The sequence below is a fragment of the Podarcis raffonei genome, chromosome Z (genome assembly GCF_027172205.1).
Source record: "Podarcis raffonei isolate rPodRaf1 chromosome Z, rPodRaf1.pri, whole genome shotgun sequence".
NCBI classification, from domain to species: Eukaryota; Metazoa; Chordata; class Lepidosauria; order Squamata; family Lacertidae; genus Podarcis; species Podarcis raffonei.
This window is the reverse complement of record NC_070621.1, coordinates 31,410,769-31,432,490: the sequence shown is the minus strand read 5'-3', so window position 1 is coordinate 31,432,490 and position 21,722 is coordinate 31,410,769. Positions and strand designations below refer to the sequence as shown.

The window sequence follows — 21,722 nt, the reverse complement described above, 5'->3', positions numbered from 1 at the left end:
AAAAGCAGAAAAGGAGAATTTTAGTATCTGAGATTACCAGTTGAGAAACATCAAGCACTTGTTCTGCTTTCAGATGCAGTACTACCTACACTAGATTACTGCAGCACATTATGTGGGACTGCCTCTGAAGAGAGTTAAGAAACTTCAGCTGGTGCAGAATTCGGTGGCAAGGTGGCTTGAGCATATTACACCAATCCTGGCCCGACTGCACTGGCTGCCAATTAGTTTCCATGTTCATTTCAAACTGCTGGGTTTGTCCTAGGAAGTTTTGGACCACCTCTTCCCATATATTCCAACCCAGACTCTGCAATCATCGTCAGAGGTCCTTCTTTGTGTGTTCCCTCCACAAGAGTTCCAGAGGGTGGCAACATGAAAACAGGCGTTTTCTGCAGTGGTTTCCCACTTGTGGAATGCTTTCTCCACAGAGTCCTATCTAGCACCTTCATTACATATCTTTAGGTGCCACGCAAAACCCCTTTTCTAGAACCAGGACTTAGGCTGAGTAAATATTCTGTGGCCTTTTAAATGGGTTTGGGGGTTATTGGTTTGTTTTTATGTATTTTGTGTTCTCATTTTGTACTTCTCCCTGTGACCTTCAGATGAAGGGTGGCATACAAATTTCATAAATAATAAAATTATAATAATACACCAAAGACCGTCATTACTCAGGTAAATACAAGGAAAAGAGCAAATAGGTACACATGAATTCACTGCAGGGTACACAGCAGCCCTTCAAGAAACCACATAAGAGTCTTGGTGTTTTGATATATTTATTTGGGAGTGTGTACTATCAATGATCAAAAACCAGCTTCAACCACTACTATAATCAAAGTAACTGAGATACCCATACTTGGGATAATTAGAAAACCTCTGAAAAGTTCCTAGAAAAGTTAAGATACCCCATATGACACTGTAATTTGTAATTATTTCTACTTCTCTAGATGCTTTTTGGGAGGGAAACCCCCACCCCCCCAAAAAATCAAATGCTTTTATAGCCATAGGGGCACTATCCTGTGCTCGTCTCCCCCCCCTTGGGGGGGAATGTTCAAACAAATGTTCAAGTGTAATCAGGAAGCTTTCTATATTCCCAAGTACAAAGCAATAAGAATATAACAGCTAAAGCAAAATAAAGGCAGTCAATTTCTACCACTGAAATAAAACAAAGGCAAAGAGGTGGCATGAATTCAGAAAAATATCCCTGTTGCTCAGGTGCACTGATGCTAAAGATGAGTAGACTTTTAAGAACCTCCTCCTGCCCAGCCAGCTGGGCTCTTGGTCCAACTGCAGTATTTCCCAAACCAACCAGTCACTGTTTAGCAGTATAGTCGTACCTCGGGTTAAGAAATTAATTCATTCTGGAGGTCTGTTCTTAACCTGAAACTGTTCTTAACCTGAGGTACCACTTTAGCTAATGGGGCCTCCCGCTGCCACCACAGCACAATTTCTGTTCTCATCCTGAAGCAAAGTTCTTAACCCGAGGTACTATTTCTGGGTTAGCGGTGTCTGTAACCTGAAACGTATGTAACCTGAGGTACCACTGTAACTTCACATTGGCTCAGAAGCACCCTTCTTTCCAAGAGTCATCAGCAGAAACACTGGCCTTCGGAAATCTGTTGGGATACAAAAAATTAAGTACTTTAGAGGAGTAGCCACATGCTACTGTAATAGAGTAAGAGCCAACATACATGATTAGCACTTATGTGCTGTATCTGTTGCTAAAGTACAGCAAGAATTTTAATGTTTGAATGCTCTGCTGTATTAAAAAACTCCAAGCACAAAGAAAACTAGCTTTCTCCCCAAATGTGCTCAGGGCGTCTGTTTTCTACACATCTGCAAGAAAAACAGGTGTTAATGTGTTTTACTGCATGTGCATGTGTTGGGAAGTTATAATGAAAAGATGGTTCCAGAAAACTGATATGCAGCAAAATAGATGTAACACAACTTTCCCTACTACAATGTATATTGCTTCTCTTCTATCCACCAAAGAGAAACATTAGGTATTGAGCAGTACTCTTATTTGTTCAATTAAAAATGCAGTCTTTTCATAGGGGGTGATTTTTTTCTGGGCATGTTGCACAAACATGGAACCTTGATTGTCACATAGGAAATCCAAGGTGATACAGTGGTTACCGTATCAGAGAGCTCTACAGCTGAAATAAATGTCATCAAAGCAAAAGTACATTGGTTGGCTTTTAAAACATGCATGCTTCTCAACATCCCTGTAGCTACCCAAGAACCAGGATTCTTCCCTGTGCACTAGCATCAATTCTATACCAAACACAAGGCCAACCTCAAAATATATGGTTTAAGCACCATATATTTCACATATACCAAGCAATCTTCCTTTACTACAGCCACTTACTGCTTGTTGAGGACAGAATTATGCAGACAGCACTTCACCCAATAAGTCAGTTCAGAATTAGCAAAAGTAACAGCAACTCGCGACTATAATGACTCCCTAATCTCTTGCTGCAAGCACCTGCCCTCACATCCACCTCCATGCTTATATTTGGCCTTTTTGAAAAAACAAAAGCATTTATTCAAAAGTTACAATACAGCTTTGTCCACTGCCATAATATCATAGAATGATCAATCCTCAATCCCACATCATGTCTGCCTTTTTACATTTCATGGTTGAAGCAAAGAAACTTAACACACTGCCCCTAAACCTGACCACTCAGAAGGAAGTTCCACTGAATTCTGATAGAGCTTCTGTGTTTTCCTCTAAAGTTGAAGGAAATTATCACAATTGGTTGACAAATTTGGGTTGGCCTTGGTGAGCCAAAAAAATTGTGGATGCCAGGATCATATAACCACAAATCAAGCATTGCCTCTGATTTTGCACTGTGTCCCTGAGATGTCATGAAGTTGGAAACAAACTTCCACCTTGAAAGTGGACGGCAGGCAGAAGCTTGCTTTGCGCCTGTGCTTGCCAGATGCTCCAAGCACCTGGCCATGTAGCAACAACAAAAAAGTTGCAGTTTTCTTACCAATTTTTCAGCTGAGGAGGTAGGGATCATTCTGCCCAACACTGCATCTCCAGAACTAGGAGAATGCCTTTGGACTCTTGCCCAAGGGTGATGGGCGTTTGTTGTGGTGAGCAAAACTGTGGAGTCCTGACTCCAATGCAAATAATATTAGAAGCCAATATTGCTATCCCAACCAAGCCAACAGCACAGATACTTCTTAATTCTCAGGGCACAAGCCCAGAACATCCTTTTTTTACTTTGCACTTAAAGCTTTTAGCTCTTACCTCTTGGCTGGCTGTGCCAGCTTGCTCTTCAGGGAGGATGTTCCCCCAATGGACGTTCTACTTTTTGGAAGGGCGTGTTTTGCTCCTGTGGCCATACTATTGCTTCTAGCCACCAAACTACCACCACCAGCAGAATTTGGATGCTGTGTGGAAGACTGTAGCTTTCGAACTCTGCCAACAGTACTGGCAAAACCAGCAGCTCTAACGGACTGCTGTGGTGTTATGGGACTACTGGCACAAGAACCTGCTTTCATTGGCTGTCGGACTATTAAGGGTGGCTTCCCAGCACCCGAGGAATAGCGGAGCTTACTTGGAGGCAGACCTTGAAGTAGGGTGGGAGAAAAGGCACAAGTGAGACCACAAAAAGATTTACAAAGTTTATAGCCTGTCTTCTCAGGATTACAAAATTTAAAATAAAACACTAACAAAACAAAAAAAACCAGGACACCCCCTTCCCCAAACAACCCCAAGAATAGCCATTAGAGTTCATTCCTGAAGACTTCCCATTGGAAGAGAATCTTCAATGCCATCCTAAAAGCAGACCACGAGGGAGTCAGATGCACCTCTCTTGGGAGGTAGTTCCACAGACTGAGTGACACAACAAAAAAGGCCCTGTTTTCATTCCTAATTATCAATGCAGCAACAGAAAGAAGTACTTCAGAAGTGAAGCAGAATTCTCAAAAAATGCTTTATGGAAGAAGGCGATTGTTGAGATAACCTGTTCCAGGCTGTTTAGGACCCAAGCATGAATTGATCCTAGACACAAAATTGGTAGCCAAACAAGTTGGTAAAAATTAGGATGGCATGTTCCACCTCCTGGCTCTAGACAAAACCATAGCAGCTGTATTCTGGACAGCAGCTGTATTCTGCAGCTGCATATAGAGCACATTACAATAATCAAACCAGGAGATGACAATGCCATGAATGAACTTCGGTCCAACACCCTCGGGAAAATGTACAACTAGTTTGCAGAGATGGATCCAAGAGCATCTCCAAGCTGTGAACCAGCTACTTCTCAGAAAGTGTAACCCCATCCAGAACAGGCTGCATGTCTATTGCAAGATTATCATAACCCCCAACCCACCAGTACCTCTGTCTTATCTGTTTTTAAGATAAGTAACCAACATTCACAGAAAGAAAAGCTAACTTACCAGCCGATGGCTGATTGATTCTGGAGAGTCGACTACCGGGAACCTGCAGATCTGACTCCAAGCTGCGACTGTTCTTTATAGACTCCAAGGAACGCCGACCTGTTCTGGCCAGGTTAGGCATGCTGTGCCTTAGTTCTTCTATAAAGGAAATGCAAAGACAATGAGAAATCCAACTGCTTTAATGTATTCACTTACACAACCACTGCAGGCACGTGATCTTCTCAAACATGATTAGATTCAACAAGAGAATCACATACCTTCATTCCCAGAATATTTCAGCCTTTCCGGAATGGAATTCTGCACTGCTCTCCGGGAGGTGTGAATCCGGGTGCCTGTTGCCCTGCCAAAGTCTGTGTTTGTGGATGGGGACTGGCACCGTGGTGAGTTCAGTGGGGATGGTGAGTATCTGTGGCTACTATGATAGGAAAAGGAACAGCCATCATCCTCATCCTCCAGACTGTATGTGTCAAAGTCTTGGTCACTGTAGGTGCCTTTGCGCAATGAATGCAAAGAAGCACTGGAACTACGACGGGAAACAGAGGCTGAGCTGGAGGCATAATCCTGGCGAAGACCTAAAGTATGGCCAACAACAAAGGATACAGTTATTGCTCATTGTTTTTTCCCAGAGTTCTTGCCTGACATATCTTTGCTGAAGTTTCTACGATATGACCCACCACTGAACTACTAAACCAGACAGAAAGCAAAGACATAATACACTGTTTGTCACAATCAGAAATATTGTTCCAAACTCTAGAGATGGAAGATAATCATTCAGCAAGATATATTCCCATCAGGTGCTCACATTTTATGCTACTTTTAAAACCTAGTTACAAACTGTAGAAACAGTACTAGCACTGTGTACACAATGCTATATTTCTAGATTGGTGCCAGAACTCACCATGAATGCCTACCATGTTCTCTTATAATGGCAATGACACCCACCTGAGAGGTGCCAGAACTGCGTTGCTATGTATTCCGGCTGGGGGAAAAGCCCTGACTACACATATAGTTTTACTGCGATGTGTGTGGTTATTTAAAATGAATCGCTTGAATTTTAAATTGCAGGACGGTTAACAAGACATTTGTTGAAACAACAACAAAAAGCATTTACACACACACACACTGCATCCATTCTTTTGTTATGGATCTTTGCTTCCCCACTATTTGACTGGATTGCCTTCCAGTGGGATAATACTGTTAACAAGCAGCCACCCAGCCCATTTGCTCCTGTTTAAGTTTTCTTAATAGGATAATTCAAGTTACTTTGTTTCCATTTTAAATCCCACCTAAGCAAAAACATCTTCAGACTAACACAACAGCTAACACAACAGCTCAACTGAAGATCCCAATATATAAGATGGACACATTTTTGCACCAAAAAACACTAATTTATGCCACAGCTTTTGATGCCTCTAACCTCATGTCTTCTCAGTAACTTCAGAACATTGAAATTGCAGTTGTGAAAGCTAGACACCCTGCAAAGCAGCTGCTTACAGGTCATGACACCCACATTCAGGGAGTAACAAAATCCATGGAGATTTCAACGAGTTTTTTAGCTGTGAAGTGCATATATGTATGAGAAACCAAATGCTCCATATGTGTTTCATACACTGCAGATAGTAAAAGACTTATTTAGTTTAAAGAAGCTGGCAGAATTTTGCTGCACTTTTCACAAAGATACTGTTTCCAGACCAAGGCCCCAGGACTAGATATGCTATTCCAACCTGTTCTCCTGTTCAGCAAATGCTAAGTTTGCTGTCAAACTTATTTTCTTCCCCCAAATCAGCCTGTACACCTGACCATCACCTAAACTGAAAAGGTGCTCTTGATCCAGAAGCAACTGCAATGAGTCTGAAAGGTTTTACATTCATCAGAGCAACAGTAGTCCTTACACATATACTGTTCACAACATTTACTAGTATCAATATAATTTATTCAGCAGGGCTACTCAATTACCCAATCTAAGTGGAGAATTTATGTTACTGTGTTACATATAATGCGAGAAAACAAAATTAAAATGTTACATATAGGGAGAAAACACAAAAGTAAAATGTTATTTAGCCTCTATTTGGGCAGTTTTTTAAAACCTCTTGTTGTAGGCAATACTGTCCTAATGTAGAGGAAAATAAATTGCTTTCACATACTTTCTTCCTGTAGACGGGCCATAACCAGCACATCTGTCAAGTCTTGCAGTTTGTATCCCATCGTGATAGAGTCATCTGAGGTACTGAGTTCACTGTCAACGGAAGACTGAGAGCTCAATGCTGAATGCATGCCCACATAACCTTTCAGAAGTGGTGGAGGAGAGAGAAAAGTCAAAATGAGGACTAGAAAGTATTCTTTAAAACTCACTAGTAGCAGCATACTAGGTACACAGCCTTGTTTGAGTCTAGTAATGAGTACAGTGACACTTCCTTATAAAGCATTCATGTTTACCATTAAGATTAATTAGCAATTACTTCTGAGAAAGAGAACTTCCTTATGTAACTAAATTACAGAGAAGGGCCACAAATACAGAGTTTGCATTTAACATAGTTTTCATCTAGGGACACGGGTGGTGCTGTGGTCTAAACCACCAAACTTCTTGGGCTTGCTGATCAGATGGTTGGTGGTTCGAATCCCCATGACAGGATGAGCTCCCATTGCTCTGTCCAAGCTCCTGCCAACCTAGCAGTTTGAAAGCATGCCAGTGTGAGTAGATAAATAGTTACTGCTGCAGCGGGAAGGTAAACAGTGTTTCCATGCACTCTGGCACTCGTCACGGTGTCCTATCACACTAGAGCGGTTTAGTCATACTGGCCAGCTCCCTCGGCCTGAAGCGAAATGAGCACCACACCCCATGGTCCCCTTTGACCGGACTTAACCATCCAGGGGTCATTTACCTTTACCTTTTTACCTATTATTGTTAACATCCTGCCCTTCACTTGAGGAAGGTCATAATAATTTAATGGCCCAATGGCATATAGTATCTAAGCAGGGGAGTAGGGGAGCAGGGAACAGTCTAGGGCCCTTGAAAGAATTTTGGTGGAGCTACAGCTAGGCCTATGATGACCTAGTGACTCTCTTAACTGCCATCATTCCCCATTTCCCAAATAAGAAAACAGGCACTGTAAGTCAAAGGGAGATGTCTTTTAGAATGAAATGTGTTCATACAATATTTGTAGACATGTTCTTTTTAAAATAAAAGGTACCCCTTCTTCTGGCTATGGCGAAAACAAATAAACCAAATCAGATCACCAAATCTTCATGTGTCAAAGCCTCCTAGATTGCAACAATCAAAACCTTTCTTGTCCTCTTGCTGGAGGTAGGTTTAGGAGTCCTCCATATTATCCCTTCCTCCTCGATTCAGACACTGTGGATTTAGGCTGAGTCCTAAGTTTTCTATAAGACACTTTCAGAGAGGGGAACACTTTTTGCCTGAAAACATCATAAATAATTGACAATTTAAAAAATTAAAAGCCCAATACAAAAACTGGGCAAGAGAGAAGAACAGCCCCTTTTCTGTCCAAACCCACTGCGAGTCCCCACAAAGGTTTGCTTGTTTGTGGAGAAGGGCTGTCAAATATTTGCTTTGCATGCAGAAGGTCTTGAGTTCAAACCCTGGCATCTTCAGGTAGGACAGAGAAAGCCTCCTAGTCTCTGAAACCCTGGAAAGCCATTGTCAGTGTAGATAATATTGAGCTAGATGTACCACCTCAATATAAGGCAGCTTTCATTTATCATGTTTTTTTCTAACCCATCTTCTAGTTCATTTGTGACCTAAAAGAAAACAACCTACAGTCCAATATTTGTCAAGTTTCTTTGGTTGATTGCCGAAAGATATTCTTACTCATCATAGATAACCAGGTAAATGGCTACTAACCAAGCCCTAGGACACCTTAAGGAAAATACAGGCTTACTCACAGACCAAGAACCTAAGCTAATTATATTACATGGTTCATATGTATTTAGGCAGGATGTGCATTCAAGTCTAACCTCAGCAATCTTAATTCCCTCAGACATGATGACAGCTATGATCAGGTACAGTGGCACCTTGGTTTACAAACGCTTCGGGTTACAAATGTTTCAGGTTACAAACTCCGCTAACCAGGAAGTAGTTGCTCCGGGTTGCGAACTTTGCCCCAGGATAAGAACGAAATCGTGCGGTGGTGGCATGGCGGCAGCGGGAGGCCCCATTAGCAAAAGAGTGCCTCAGGATAAGAACAGTTTCGGGTTAAGAACGGACCTCCGGATCAAATTAAGTTCGTAACCCAAGGTACCACTGTATTCAGAGGCATGAATTTGTCTGTTGCTGAGTACCAACAGCAGGAAAGGGCTATTGCTATCATGCCTTGCTTGTGGGCTTTCCATAGGCATCTGATTAGCCTCTAGTTATGTGGTCTGGTTATGCTGTTGTCACCTGTGCATACTGGTCACACTACTCTTTGGAAAACACTTGGACCAATTGAAGTTTTTCCCAAGTCTAAGCAAAGAAACTCATGTGCCATTTCTATAAAGTCCTTTGACTTCAAAGGTCAAGCTAATCCTCCCCCAATACAGAAGGAATTTTACACATGCAAGTTAAACAAGAAGTCTTCATACAAACCATGAAGTGTCAAAGCAGCAGAGGGAAGTCCTGTAACAGGAGGCTTCATCAGGGCTTTATCTTAAAGACCAATCAAATGCCCCAGAAATGAAATGCTCAGTTGTGCTGGGAGGTGGACTTTTCTCTCAAGAAATAAAACTTTTTAAATTCCCCAGAATTAGCACAAACAAGCAAAGAGGTCTAAACAATCAGCATTAGGCAAAGGCAAGAAAAAGAACTAGGCAATCACGTTAAGCCTGAAGATACCAAGCCAGTCTCACCTCTTCCTCCCCCACTCCCTCATGCATCTCCCACCTTCAGTTCTCTGAAACTGTCCCCAATGCCATGCCGTACCTGAGCTGCCACAAGTTAGTAGCGGTTTGTTAGTTGATTTGCAGTACCCGGGTATGTTTAGTGCATTGCTACAGGACCCTGTGTCTGTATTCAAGTTATGCACACTTGAAGATGCCAGTGGACCGCAATACATGGATTTCCACCTACTGGCTAAAGGAAAATACAAGAAAGCCATGTAACTTTACCAAGTTAAATAAAGATATGGGCAGAAGGAGTGACAGACTACATTTGCATGCATTACATGCCAGACACACTCACCCTGAACACAATACAAACAAATCATTTGATTACCAACAGTTTAAAGTGTCTGGAATATAGAAAAAAATTAAGACAGTTCTCAGTTCTGCATGCAGGGTTCTCTCCTTGGCTTAATACTGCATGCCTGCACATGTAAAGACAAACAATACAATTGCTTCTGCCTCAGCTTATAGTGCCCTCCCCATATATACCTGAGACAGCATCAAAAATATCAGACAGAAGGAGAGTGCTTCATGCATTATACTGAAATACTAATAGTGCTTCCTCTTTCCATGCTTCCCAGATAATATATAGACAGGGTAGATGGGATAGCTCCCCTATGTGGGAAGACAAGATAATTTTGACCTCTACGTCATCCTGAAAGTGAGGATTTAAATTATTCACAAATATCGTTTTGTGCCAGTCCTGAGGAGCAAAGCTAGCCTCAGTCTAGTGCAATTAACATTTATGCTGGTAAAGTAGCTGGCCTACCCCAAGCAGGGGCAGGGAGCTTTGTTTCACATCACCCATGTGGTACAGGATAATAATTTACAATATACATCGTGCATTCTAGAAATCAAACATCCAAGAGTAATCAGTGTAAATCAGCTATCCTGCTGATCCAGATACAGGCAGAGTAGTCCCATGAAGCAGCCATCTGTGGACTTACGGGAATGAGGGAAAATAATGTTGTCCTTCTCTTCTCAAGGCTCTCTTAAAGCACTTTCATTTAAAGTGTATTAAGAAGTTTTGAAAGACATGCTGCAAATAACAGCTATAAAAACCTTGCATGAATAGTCCACAGGTACTTGGCATACAGACATTTAAAAACAAAGACAGATTTCCCATCATTAGTTGCAGCTAAGATCTAAAACAAGTTAATGTTGAGAGTTCAAAAAGGAGTGGTGTTATTAGTGCAGAGAACAATCAAGCCTTATTCTGAGCCATCTTGTCCTTGAAATCCCTCAACTCAGAATGGTACCTCATGATACAATGGACATTTAGATTCTTTGAAAGCTAACTGAATGCCTTCTAGAGAGACCAACTCAGCCATAAAATGGAAATGGGTAGAAGCCTGAACAATATAACACATTTCCAGGTGGTCTGAACATATTTCCAGGGTCTGAATACAGGCTTGTTTAATAGTTCCAAGACAAAATGATTACAGTGTTCACCTTACGCGTATTAAGAGCCATTTTGAAAATAGTAAGATTAATATTTGGCCACCCAGTAGCAGGCAATTATACTGTGTTTCTGCCTCCCTGAGCAGGCTGATAGATGCCAAGTGACAAAACTGGGCTTTGGAGGGATGTGTCTCTCTCCACTCTACCAGTCATCAGAGCCTTGTCAGTTTTCTGTTGCTGGCTGTATGTAGAACAAAATCCTGGTGCCTTGGTGCAAGAGGAGATCTGTGGAAAACAGAAGTCTGAAGGGCTCATTTAAAAAAGAGGATGGGAATTCTTTACTCCCCTATAACCAAGGCCTAAAATGGAGCAAATGGGACTTTTATGACTTTTTTTCACAGTAAGCACAACCCTTCTGAAAGCATTTTTAAAACATATTGCTACCACAGTTAATACATATGGATGCAACTTTTATATTCAAGATCAAAGCTAGTAAAATTAGCAATTATAACATGGCTACCAACTTGACTTAATTGCTGAACAAGCAATCCTAAGAGTATTGCAGAGTACATACAAAACATATTTTCAGTATTTGAAGCAGAAATGCAATCAAGAGAAGGATTCTGCCAAGCAGATCGCCACTGCAACATACAGTTATCTATGTAGAACACATCCTCTGAATCTTCTTGCTTCTCACTTGCCTCAGACCTCTATTTTCTGCATTATGAAGCAAATGATCAATGTTTGAACATTTTCACACACCAATGAACAAACTGAAATGTGTGAAAAGTGTTGAGATGCTTGTTAAAATACATGCAGATCTTCCAGAATAAGTAACTACAAATCTTTCAGATACTGGTTCCGAGTAAAAGGACAGATTTTTATTTGCATTCTACCCCATCCCAAAAATATATATTTTAAAATAGCATCATTTAATCAAGAATGTAATTCTTTTAAACTTGTAACTTAAAAAAACTTTTGCACCTGCAGTTTTTATATTGACGTATTTATTATTATTTTGTTCCATGATGCCTACAAGTTTTAACAGAAAGTTGACATATAAAGTTTATACTTCTCATAAGGAGGCTAATCATCCATCTACTATTACTTGCTATGAATGATAGGAAATTGAAGTCTTCAATATTATTATATGGTGTGTAGACACACGAAATCTAATGGACTAAAAGAATTTACTTTTGAGTAGGCATGGATAGAATTAGAATCCACAGGAGTTTCATTTTTCAGAGCTCTCTAAAAAACCACTCACCTGTTTGTGAATAAGAATTATGAGGTTTGCATGATGATTTTAAGTATAGATCATAAAGCCTTACTTTTGTTTACTACAATATTGATGGCTTAAACATTAACGATTGTTAGCAGCCCTGGGCTAACTGAGTCAGATATGATAATAAGTATAAATTTTGCATATTATTCCCCTACGTTGAAAAAAATAAACAAAGATTAATTGGGGTACAGGAGCTTTCAGTACAGGACACTGGTCACATCTAGAACAGTTATTATAACAGACATGTATACTTTTAAACAATTAATACATCACACAGTGATTACGTTATGATTAATTATCTTTATTCTGAAAAACTGTTTGAAGCAAATACAGTATCAAAAATTCAAGAAAATGTTTATTTATGGTTAAAAGTGATTCTCTATTTGACATAAAGTTACCAAAGCTGTTTACTAAGTATTATCATCCACTGATGAAGCCACCTCAGCCCAAGTATCATGTACACCACCTTGCCTCTGGCAAGCTTAGAAAGATTATCTCCATGGCACCCTGCCCAGCCATTAGTGCTAATGCAATGTGGTTTAAGCTCTGGTAAGAAAATGCTAAAGAGCAAAACAAGAGATCAAGGTACCAAAGCTCTTTGAACTAAATTCAATTGCGAAATTCCAAATACTACCTATGGAAGGAGAAGAATTGTCCAATCAAATTTAACTTTGCAGGTGCTTTGAGAACCTTCATGGTTTATCTGCTTGGTAATTCTTGTGACAACCAAGGCCTCAATCCTACACTCACCTTCCAGGGAATAAGTCATATTGAACTCAATTGCACTTTCTTTTGGGTAGACATGGACAAGATCACACTGACAATAATAATTTTGACCCTTCTGTTTTTTTTTCTCAGCAGCCATACAACACAAAATATTAAAACACCCTTTCAAACACATTCAGCTCACCTACCTTGGTCAAGTCTGCTAATTAGGGTACGGCAGGCTGCCTCCGTCTCAGGACTAGGATTGTCTAACACATGCCTACACCACTTCAGGGGAGACTCCTTTTCATCTGCTGGTATTTTTCTTGAAGACACATACAGCCTTAAGCAGAAGGAGAGAGTTTGATATGCTGATTCAGTAAATAATTATATCAGTTTGTCCACCTTTACAGCCAGGGTAAGCTGCTGAAATAAGCAACATGAACTATATACAGTATGCATGCCCACCCCAAATAGATAACTACATTTATTACACTGCAAATAGGGAGTCAGTCTGCTTTCAAGGTCAGTTAGTAATTTTTGTATTTTATTTTTTCTAATGATACTTTGTGAATTAGGTGGTTCCGGTGGAGTCCAACAAGCAATTGGTGCTACAGCAAAAGAAGCTATCCAGCAGCAGCTTTTACTAACTTGAACTGCTTGTGGTTAGAGCAGATAATTTTTACCGAATACATTTTTAGTAAAGTACTCAAAGAGACCTCTTTTAATAGTTTTAAAAGAGAGTTCCAAACTGGGAAGATTTTGAGTTACTCATTCATACAGCTTAAGTGAAAAAAAACTGACACTACATCAAGAAGGATGGGAAAAGAAAGTGTTGGGAATTTACAAATTTCATTGTTTAACTTCTAAACAAGACTGGTTCTTTAGCCAAAGAAAGGAAAAAACCATGGCTAACTAAAAGGGAAAAGTCCTAGCACAAAACAAAGACAAGCCCCTACTTTAAGAGCTGAGGAAGTCTTCCATTTTATTCCAAATAGAAAAAAAATACTAATATTTTTCTTACATTTTATAAGATCTTGTTCTGAAGCAGAGTACTACAGTATAAACACATAATGCACTTTTATTTCTGTATTCCAATCCATTTTCTATCAAAAAGCTATATTATGTTAGGATATCCACAACATATGGGTACACCGCAGAAAGCAGGTATGCCACAGTGCTTTAAGTAATCTCTAGATACCAGCTTCAAGTGCAGAAATGCAGAAATGATGCCTCTACCTCCGTTTCTCATTGGTAAGTCTGCCACACTTCACTCACAAAGGCTTGTTAGTGAAAAACAGAATGAACAATTAAGATGGAACTTCCTAGCACTTATCTTTAAAACAGGCATTTATTGGTATGCAGCAGGTGTGACATTCCTTCAGAGAATTAGCAAGACCCATGGCTCTATGAAATATAAGTCCTGCCACAAATTATTAGGTAACTATCTATGATATTGACATATGAGCAATAACTACAACCAGTATCATGACTCACTTCCTGAGAAGTAGTCACATACAGCTTTAGATAAATGAAGTTCTCTATTCTCACAAAAATTCAAGGTGTATACAACTAACATTCAATTCCCACATACCTTTCCACAAAAATTATAAATGCACAAGCCTCCACAGCAAGCATATTCCAGCCAGGAAAAAAATGACTATACATAATTACTTTCTAATGAATAGCTGGATTCATGAAAAAAAATGAGGTTGATATTTTAATTGTTGTATGTTGTATATTTCTATTTTTGTAAGCTGCTTTGAGACCTAGATGGTGAAAAGCAGGATACAGGTTTTTAAAGTAAGTAAATAACTGTCACAAGCAGTAGTGGCTCAGGGCCACTCCACATGTTTTATTATGTCTATATATAATTTATGTACCAAACACGTGTTGTATGAGGAACAAGAACTGGCAATAACACCCCACCACATTCAGCAAAATCAAATGTGAGTAGTAGTGGGAATGCATCCTACACTACGGAGGCAAACACTCCTTAGTATCTTCCAGCTCAGTTTATGGCTGTCTCTTGAACTGATCAGGGCAGGGCCCAAAATAAACAACCACCCGCCTCACTCACAACTACAATTTGAGGAGTGATGCACCTGTAATGCAACGTTTTACACTGCTGTGTTAAATAATAGCTCTAGGGGCCAGTAGCAGTTACACTTTTTGTGGACTTTTTTGGGCTGCTTCCCTTAGAACCTGTCCACTTCCAGAGTATGTGTGGATAGTGACTGCCCAAATGTCCATTTTTTTTCTTTGACTTTACATTTAGGAAAAGTTGCTGACAAAACCAAGGAGTCCTGGTTTAATTCCTCTGAACACAGATGAAGGCCTCATTTCTTTTATCTCAATTCAAAACAACAAAACAAAATAGAAACTGCTCCAGAAATTTGGTCGTTCCCTCCTCCCTTGATAGGCATAATTTTGAGTGACTTACCAGGTGTCCTCTTCATCGTCAGCATTCTCAAGTTCTAACAGCTCCACTTCATCCAGAGTTGTCTCATTAAAGAGGTGTTCTACTTCTGCATCCCCTTCGCTCTTTCTCAGTGCTGGCTCAATACCTGTGATGAAGTCTTCTACTAGCACTGTGCTGCCACCATTCCAACTAGACAAGTCATTGGTATTAGCATCACTGTTCTGCATTTCTGTATTGCTCACAAACTTTGCGTTAGGAGGCTGTTCCCCACAACCACTGGTACAGTTGTTCTGTTCTGTGGCCTCTACATCCTTTTGCAAGATGTCATCAGTCTCCTCAGCTTCTGAACTCATTTTACTCAGTGCAGAGTGTAAGTCTGCCACTATCTGCAATTCCTGTTTATCCATCAGAGTGTTGATGCTATTATTCATTTCCATCCCATTGAGCCTGGAATTGCAATTATCCACTCTAGCGCCAGCTTGGCTCAGCAGTTTTGCCTCTGGCACACTTTGAAGGCTTCTAGTTCTCAACTGCTCATTCTGGAGCTCAAGTCTCCTCACAAGTTCTTGCAATTTCCGCACCTCTTCTAGCTCAGGGCCCACTTGATCATCCACTGGTTCAGTATCGGGACCCATCACAGAGTTCTCTGCTGAGCCCCGGCTGAGTTCAGTTCCAAGACTATGGTCTGGCTGAATTATAGGGGCACTCCCAGGGACAACCATCTTCATGGAACCCCTGAGGAGATTTGCTAGAAAAAGATACTATAGAAGATACCTGTTAAAAAAATAAAGTAAACATACCAGTTCTTTTAACAATTGAATGTCTTCAGGGTAATGGTGCAGAACCAAGCCTTAATAAAATCTGAAGGCAGTTATCCGCAAGGGTAGTGCATGTTACTTACAATGGACATGTTGACATGAACTAAATTTGCCCAGCAGCAACCATAATCACTACCATAGGAAAGGCAACTCATTGTTGTTCATGGTGTAAGCAGATATCCATAATGAACACGTACAAAATAAGTAGAGTGCTCTATAATCTTCCCAACTTCACATGGAGCTGCCAAGGCAAATGTGGTTTCAGGAAGACAGCTTTAGATCTGTGAGGTCAATTTGGAAAGGACATGACCAACTCAAACTTGCAAAATTCTTCTGAGCTAGCAAAAAAGAACCACATACAACATTTACCTAAGTCTGTGCCAAATGATAGATTCGGAGACAAACTACCATGGAATTGATATTTCAAGTATAACTTGAATTACTGCCAGCCAGCATTAAATTTCAAGTGTTTAGGATTTTTGTAACCCAGTTTTTTCAATGGGGAGAAAAAAGACTGAATGATATGGAAAGTCTTGTTAAATATCTGAAACACTGATATTAGAGGGAAGTTTCTATATTGTGAAGCTGCATTACCATGTTCAGTAGATAAATTCTGCAATTAACTGACAGCTTGGTTACATACATTGTGCATGCACAAACATAGGAAAATTACTTATTGAAGGCAAGAAACAAAGCAAGCCAGTAGCTAATATCGGATCATGAAAATGCAGGAGGAAATTGCTTCTTTCCCAATTGTTTACATTGGAACAGTAAACCATAAACTTATTTCTGCAGGTTTTGGTAACAAGTGATCATACAGTGAAAGAGAATGAAGGACACCAGCAGTTTACTTAAAACTAGATGCATGGCACTGCCCATAAGTGACTTTTTACTATACTTTCCCCACTCCAGCAATTTGGCCTGACAAAAGCCAGTGAACTTGGGCTTCTGTTTATATGGTATGTATGTTTTTGGAAAAACAATTATACACACATACACCTTTTTTGGCTCAGTACTTTACTTCAAACTGAGTGGTTATGTTGACACAGGGAAGGGTGTGTACAGAACCACCTTTGTCAATTAACTTTAAAGTGCACGAGACACACATAAAAGTACAGAGTGATACCAATAAGTATGCACTAAGTCTTTCATTTAAGTCATACCCAATTACAGATGAGCACAAAAAAGGAAGCAATGAAAAAACTCAAGGTGACAGCTCAAGACTCTCTGGGCTCTATTATTAATGTGGTACATGGGACATTAGTAAGGGTGTTATAGAAACCTATCAAGTCTTAAAGTGAACAGGTTTCTCTGCTCACATTTACAACTCTTGGGAAGCAAAACAGATGTCAAAGCCCCTAAAGCAGGGGTCAGCAAACTTTTTCAGCAGGGGGCCGGTCCACTGTCCCTCAGACCTTGTGGGAGGCCAGACTATATTTTGAAGGGAAAAAATGAACAATTTCCTATGCCCCACAAATAACCCAGAGATGCACTTTAATTTAAAAAGACACATTCTACTTATGTAAAAACATGCTGATTCCTGGATCATCCGCAGGCCAGATTTAGAAGGCGATTGGGCCAAATCTGGCCCCCGGGCCTTAGTTTGCCTACCCATGCCCTAAAGGAACCATCATATAAAAACTGTGTAATTTCCAATTAAATACTTTATCTGTAGGGGAGAAATATCTGCCCCAATTCTGAGCCTAAAACACCCTCTCATAAAATTGAATTTACTATAAAGCCAGCTAACTGGCCTATCATTTTCTGAATTCCTCCCGAATCCCTTTTTTAAAAATAATATTATACTAATCACTTTCCAGTCCTCAGGTATGGAAGCTGATCTTGGGGACATACTACATATATTTGATAGAATATCAGCAATTTCACATTTGAGTTCTTTAAGAAGCCTGAGGTGGATGAAATCTGAACTCAAGTCAGTTTTTGTTTTGTCAATAAGACCTAGAATTTTGTCTCTTGTATCCACCATTTGCTTCAGTTCCTCAATTTTTTCCTGTGAAACTTAGTTCAGATATAGGGATCTGCCCTACATCTTCTACAATCCACAGTGAAGGCAGGTGGAAATAATTCATTCAGCTTCTGTGCAATCTTTCTTTGTTTAGCATACTTGCGACTCCAACTGCCTCTCCAGTCAGCTTGCTTTTACTAATGTATTTAAAGATTTGCTTTTAATCTTTGTGTATTCTGCAATGAGCATTTCGAATTCTTTTTTATCATCCCTTGTCATCTGCTTGTGTTTCTTTTCCCAAAGCTTGTGTTCATTTTTATTGTCTTCTATGGACAGTTCCATTTTCTAAAGAAAGCCTTTTTACCCGTAATATATTCCTTGATTTTGCTCTTTAACCACACTGGAATCCTTTTGGCTTCAGTCCTACCTTCCCTAATCTGCAGTATATATTCTTCTCATGTTTCTATTACTGTGGTTTTGAATAACTCCCAAGCATTCTGGGGAGACCTGACTTTCTTTATTTTCTCATTCAAATCATCTTTCCCTCTTATGTTTGTGTCCAGTCTTAGACCAGAAATGAGCCTACTGTATATCATACAAAACTGAAGGAAAGCCACATGTAGTGATGTTACATTTTCTTTTTTAAAAGAGAGTTCTGTTAAAGTATAATTATCAATGTTTCCCAGCCACTATTTTTAGCCCTATTTCAAGCAGGCTGCTGCAATTAAGCAGAAAGTGGCAACCATTATCTCTAAACTACCCATGAGATCAACTGAAGCTCCAAGCATCCATCTCCCTCTCTCTCTTTTTTCCAGGAGAACAGTCAAGTTGTTACCAGCGTAAGTGTCAGAGCAAAGCAGAGCAAAAGCATCACCCTGGTCGGGATAGATGATCTTACAGACTGACAGAGGCGTTGCATGAAGCCCTGAGGAGTGAAAGATACACACAACCAGGAAAAGAAAGAACAAATCAATTGCCAGAAGAAGCAGGATCTGGGTCAAACAACAGAAGCACTTAATGTCTAAGGAGGGCCTCTCCACTTGTGAATGGAGGCTGGTGCCCCCTGCCCTAAAAATGGGGTTCCTTTCTAAGAGAACAGGAGGGGCAGATAGATGAACAAAAACATAATCTCCCTTTCTCCAAGCCCTTAAAAAAAGAAAGGTGTGACTCTCCTCAGGAGAAAGAATTGGGGCAAAAAAGCTGTGGGGGGGGGGGAGTTCCCCCCTTTTCCCATAACGCCATGAAGGCAGCCACCGCCAGAAGAGACAGATAGGCGGGTGCCTTCCCCCTCCAGTTTTTAAAATAAAATTATTATTATTATTATTATTATTATTATTATTATTATTTCTTCATTTATTTAAAGGATGACCGGGAAGGGTGGGTGGGAAGAGCAGCAGTTGCTGAGCAGGCAGGGAAGGTTTTGTATTAGCAGCAGCAGCAGCAGCAGCAGCAACACCACACACAATATGCACATCCTTCACACACGGAAATTTAACCAAAGATGAAGAGGAGAGAGGGAGGGAGGGAACCTGCTATGGGACTTAAACACTCCTCCCCACACATTTCCGCAGGCAACTGAGTCAGGTCTCCCCCCGCCCCTTCCATACCTGCTCCTCAGCGGAGAAGACCCTCCGATACCTGCTCCTCACCGGATCGTCCGCTCAAGGGAGGGGGATCCGAGGGGATCGTCCGCTCAAGGGAGATGTGGTAGGTGGGAGGGAAGGGACGGAGGGATGGAGGAGGCGCCGGGGACCCGAACTGAGCCACGAAGGTTGCAGGAAGGGAGCGAGGAGGCAGAGAATAAGAGAGCGAGAGAGGCCCGGCTCCGCTGCCCATCGCTTCACGGGAAATGAAGGCGGCGGCGGGGGGGTTTCTGCCGACCAACCGTTGCCAGACCATTATCATCGCCGCCGCCTCCTCCTCTACCACCCGCCACATCCCCGAGGGCGCGCTCATTACCTGACACACACACACACCACGCGCACGCGCGCCTCTTCTCTCTCCTTCCAGCGGCGACCGTTTGCCGCCGCTGCTACTGCTTTATGTTTTTTTTCTTTCTTTTTTTTTCTCGTTTCGTCCTCTTGTGGCTGATTGGCTACGTTCGCAGCCTCATTTGCATATCTGCGGCACGGCCGGCCGGGCGAAAGCGAATCAGGATGGAGGGAAGCGGAGTTAGGGGCGGGATGGAAGCGTTGTGTGTGTGAGAGAGAGATAGAGACAAGGGACAGCGCTCAGAGAAAGTCCCGCCCACCTCCGGCTTTTCGAAGCCTCCTGACGGCGCGCGTGTCCGAAAGGTGTATATCTTCTTTTACGCCTGCGCGTTGATAGCTGCAAGGAGATCTAGGGGCAAATAAAGGTGGCTTAGTTGAGGCAAGGCAAGGAGTTTGCTTTGCTGGGCGGGAGGTGCTAGGTAGATTGTGGCTGATGCGTTAGAGGTGAACGCGGGGTCGGGGGACGACGACGGGGAGCTGCCCTGCCAATAGCGGTGTGCCCTCGCAGTCTCATGCCGCATCTGCGCTACACATTTAATTATTTTATTATTACTACTGTTTATTAGGATGAGAGGAAGCGGAGTTGCGCAAAAGGTGTTGAAAAACAAACTTTTTGGAGTTTCTGGTCCATAGTCTCTCCTCCTGGCTTTGGAGGCGCTAATACATCTCTTTGCCAGGTGTGCAAGGGAGCCAAGGTATCCCACAATGCTCAAAGTGGCACTACATTAGGGATGCTCTGAGAAATTTAAATGGTGGCTGGATTCAGCCTTCTTGTGGCCCGTGGCAGGCATCAGCAGTTTGCTCTACCAGGACACTTGTCGCTACCATGGACATAGCCAGGATTTTTGTTGTGGGGGGCAGGACTTGGTTTGGGGGGCAGAACCAACATGATTGGTCAGTTAAGTATTTCTATTGTTTTATTTGATCTGGGGGGGCAGCTACGCCCATGGTAACTAACCAAGGACGCCAGGTGGTTAGGCCTGCTCCACGGTAGAGCATCTGCTTTGCATGTAGAAGACTCCAGGTTCAAACCCCAGCATCTCTAGGGAGGGCTCAAAGAGACCCATCTGAAATCCTGCGGAGTGACTGGCAGTCATAGCGGACAATACTGAGCTAGATGCAGTTCTGCCTGTGCTAATTGTTTTCATTATTCCAAAGTCTTATTCCTTTTGCCATCAAGATGCATGCCACTTGAATCGGTTGCTCTTTTGCGTGACATAGCAGGGTGGGTTGGAAAGGAGAAGACTCACAGATGAGCTAGTCTGCACTGAAAAAGAGGTGACACAATCTTTCCCTAAAAGAGCACATAGAATCATTGAGTTGGAAGATTACCCCGAGGGTAATCTAGTCCAAACCCCCCCCCCTGCAATGCAGGCATCTCAACTAAAGTGTCCCTGACAGATGACCATTCCCCCTTTGCTTAAAGACCTGTAAGGAAAGAGAGCATGGGCACAGCCAGTTGGGGGGGCAGGACTTTCGTTAGGGGGGTAGAACCAATGTGATTGGTCAGTTAGTTAAGTATTTCTATTGTTTTACTTGATGGGGGGCAGCTGACCCTTGCCCCCCCAGCTACATCCATGAAAGAGAGTCCACTACCTCCCAAGGGAGACCGTTCCACTGTCTAAACAGCTGTTACTGTCAGAAAGTTCTTCCTGATATTTAGTTGGAATCTCCTTTCTTGTAAATTGAAGCCATCGGTTTGAGTCCTAACCTCCACCGCAGCAAAAAACAAGCTTGGTCCATTTTCCGTGTGACAGCCCTTAAGATATTTGAAGACTGCTCAGTATAAAGCAGTATAATATTGACTCAGTATAAGACAGTTTCCTGTGTTCCTATGCTGGCCAGCCTTTTG

The 21,722-nt window shown here is 41.5% G+C and overlaps 1 protein-coding gene across 5 annotated transcripts; it reads right to left on the bottom strand.

Annotated features, from left to right (window-relative positions):
• Positions 1 to 753: 753 nt before the first annotated feature.
• Positions 754 to 19,958, bottom strand: LOC128407009 (SLAIN motif-containing protein-like). 5 transcript variants are annotated; one of them, XM_053374969.1, is made up of 10 exons: positions 19,839 to 19,937; positions 18,754 to 18,804; positions 15,117 to 15,869; positions 12,883 to 13,016; positions 9,323 to 9,472; positions 6,549 to 6,689; positions 4,662 to 4,976; positions 4,405 to 4,542; positions 3,254 to 3,575; positions 754 to 1,610 (listed from the first exon to the last, which is right to left on the bottom strand). In XM_053374969.1, the coding sequence occupies exons 3-10, from the start codon at positions 15,821 to 15,823 to the stop codon at positions 1,556 to 1,558; spliced, it is 1,962 nt and encodes a 653-aa protein (XP_053230944.1). In that variant the 5' UTR covers positions 15,824 to 15,869; positions 18,754 to 18,804; positions 19,839 to 19,937; the 3' UTR covers positions 754 to 1,555. The 5 variants fall into 5 exon arrangements, with proteins under 5 accessions (XP_053230944.1, XP_053230945.1, XP_053230946.1 ...); XM_053374970.1 differs by lacking the exon at positions 19,839 to 19,937 and adding an exon at positions 19,487 to 19,748; XM_053374971.1 differs by lacking the exon at positions 18,754 to 18,804 and having other exon boundaries at positions 19,839 to 19,958.
• Between the last annotated feature and the right edge of the window lie 1,764 nt (positions 19,959 to 21,722).